At 32.0% G+C, this 1,883-nt stretch overlaps 1 protein-coding gene across 4 annotated transcripts in view; it reads left to right on the top strand.

Moving 5' to 3' along the window:
- LOC118737389 overlaps nucleotides 1–908 on the top strand; it is a 3,749-nt gene extending 2,841 nt beyond the window's left edge. For all 4 annotated transcript variants that reach the window (XM_036467848.1, XM_036467847.1, XM_036467846.1 and 1 more), the window contains one exon: nucleotides 25–908. In XM_036467848.1, the coding sequence (XP_036323741.1) occupies nucleotides 25–463 (439 nt within the window). In that variant the 3' untranslated portion in view covers nucleotides 464–908. The remainder of the gene's footprint in view (nucleotides 1–24) is intronic.
- The last annotated feature ends 975 nt before the right edge of the window (nucleotides 909–1,883 follow it).

Here is a 1,883-nt window from a genome sequence, read left to right as displayed (position 1 = left end):
TTTTTTTTTTTTAATTCATCATAGATCTGAATATGGAATGCACCGACAGTTTATAGATCACACCCAACCGCCACCCAATCAAAACAACGATGTGAACTTTATGGCCTCCACAGCCGCTGCGGCGGCTGTAGCTGCAGCTTCAGCGCAACTTAATACAGCACCTAATAACACAAATGGTGTTTTACCTAACTACAATAATAACAATAATAACAACAACATCAAAATTAAAAAACCGTCTGAAGAATATGATAAATTTGTGGACATTGTCAAAAATATTGTCGATAATCACAAGGCCACTCCGGATAAAGTTGATACATTTGGAGACTTTATTAAATCGTATATGAGACGTTGGCCAGACCGGTTGCAGGATGAAGCCATAAATCACATAACTAATTATGTTATTGTTAAAAACATGGAGAATTCGATGAATAATGGCGGGGATAGTGTAAACAATAGACAATAATACAAGGCAGCTTAGAATTTAGGTTGAATTATATACTGATTGATCTATCAGAATGTCATGTGCATGTGTAGCCTTAGTTTTGGTTTTAAGTACATCTAAAAACGTTACTTAATTTAGGGTTCATATTTCTTCTTGATTTATACATATTTCTTTCTTGGTTTATAGATTTAAATTTCTTTTATTGGATAGTAGGAAAACTATATATAAAATATTGCGATTTAATGCATTCAAAATGTACTATATCAATTTCTTCGTAAGCTTGATTCACTTATGTTTTTAATATCTTCTTACATTATTTTCTTATACGTATTTAAGAAAAATATTTAACGTTAATAGACTTTATTGGAATACTGGAGTGTTTTTAACTATTATAACCTAAGTTTAAATGAATGTGTTAATTTTAAATTGATATGGAAATAAAAAATCTATCCATAAAGGTTTTATTGAAATAACGGAGAATTATTTTTTTATGTACACGTTAACTTGGGGTTTACACCAGACAATATTGTCAAGATAATTATGTCAAAGTGATGTGCTTGTTGAAATATGAATTCGCCGTGTTTACAACAAACACAGCATTTTGACATAATTGTCTTGACAATATTGTCTCGTGTAAGCCCTAAGTAATATATACTATACAAATCCTGTACAACATTAAATAAACCTATAAATAACTAATAATAGATATTTGCATAGAAACCACTAAATTAGAAAAAATGACTGCAAAAAAGGAGAAAAAATTTAGACGAAATAGTAGGTTTGTATAGTAAAAAATAGTACTAATTTATACTGGAACTTGCAAATTTTTACTGGAAAAGTGTATATTAACCCAAAAAATTTGCAGGAGGGCCCTGAATCGAGAGCGTAATAGTGAAATTTTTACTAGCAGAAGGTGCAATCCCGTATTCCTCTTACAGAAACTAGTAAAACTGTCAAAAAATAAAAATTCGCTCAGAGAGAGGGAGAGAGTAACATTGTAACTTCTGTCAACTTCAACATAACCTCCAAATAACCAAAAATACTTTCAAATTCATTAGAATCCACTTAAACAAGTAACTAAATACTTTTTAACTTGATTTAGGGAATGATACTTTTTTGTTTACAATTTGGTTGCCAAACACACTACAGCTGATCGTTTGACACATTTACCAGAATTCAGAGAGAGAACCGTATTTACTCTCTTTTTTGTCTTCTCAATAGTCAGAGGAGTACGGGATCGATTTCCAGTAAAATCTGACTGATTCTGACTAGTCCGGACTCGTGCGGGATCGCAACTATTTACCAGCAAAAAATTCTCGGACTAAAACTGGTAGCTTCTGACAGAGAGAGAATCGTATTTACTCTCTTTTTTGTCCTCGCAATAGTCAGCGAACCGAGTATGGGATCGATTTCCAGTAAAATCTGACTGATTCTGACTAGT

The sequence above is a fragment of the Rhagoletis pomonella genome, unplaced genomic scaffold (genome assembly GCF_013731165.1).
Source record: "Rhagoletis pomonella isolate Grant_MI unplaced genomic scaffold, Rhpom_1.0 Rhpom_scaffold_00004, whole genome shotgun sequence".
NCBI lineage: Eukaryota > Metazoa > Arthropoda > Insecta > Diptera > Tephritidae > Rhagoletis > Rhagoletis pomonella.
The sequence above is the reverse complement of the archived record's forward strand: the minus strand, read 5'-3'. Positions and strand labels throughout refer to the sequence as shown.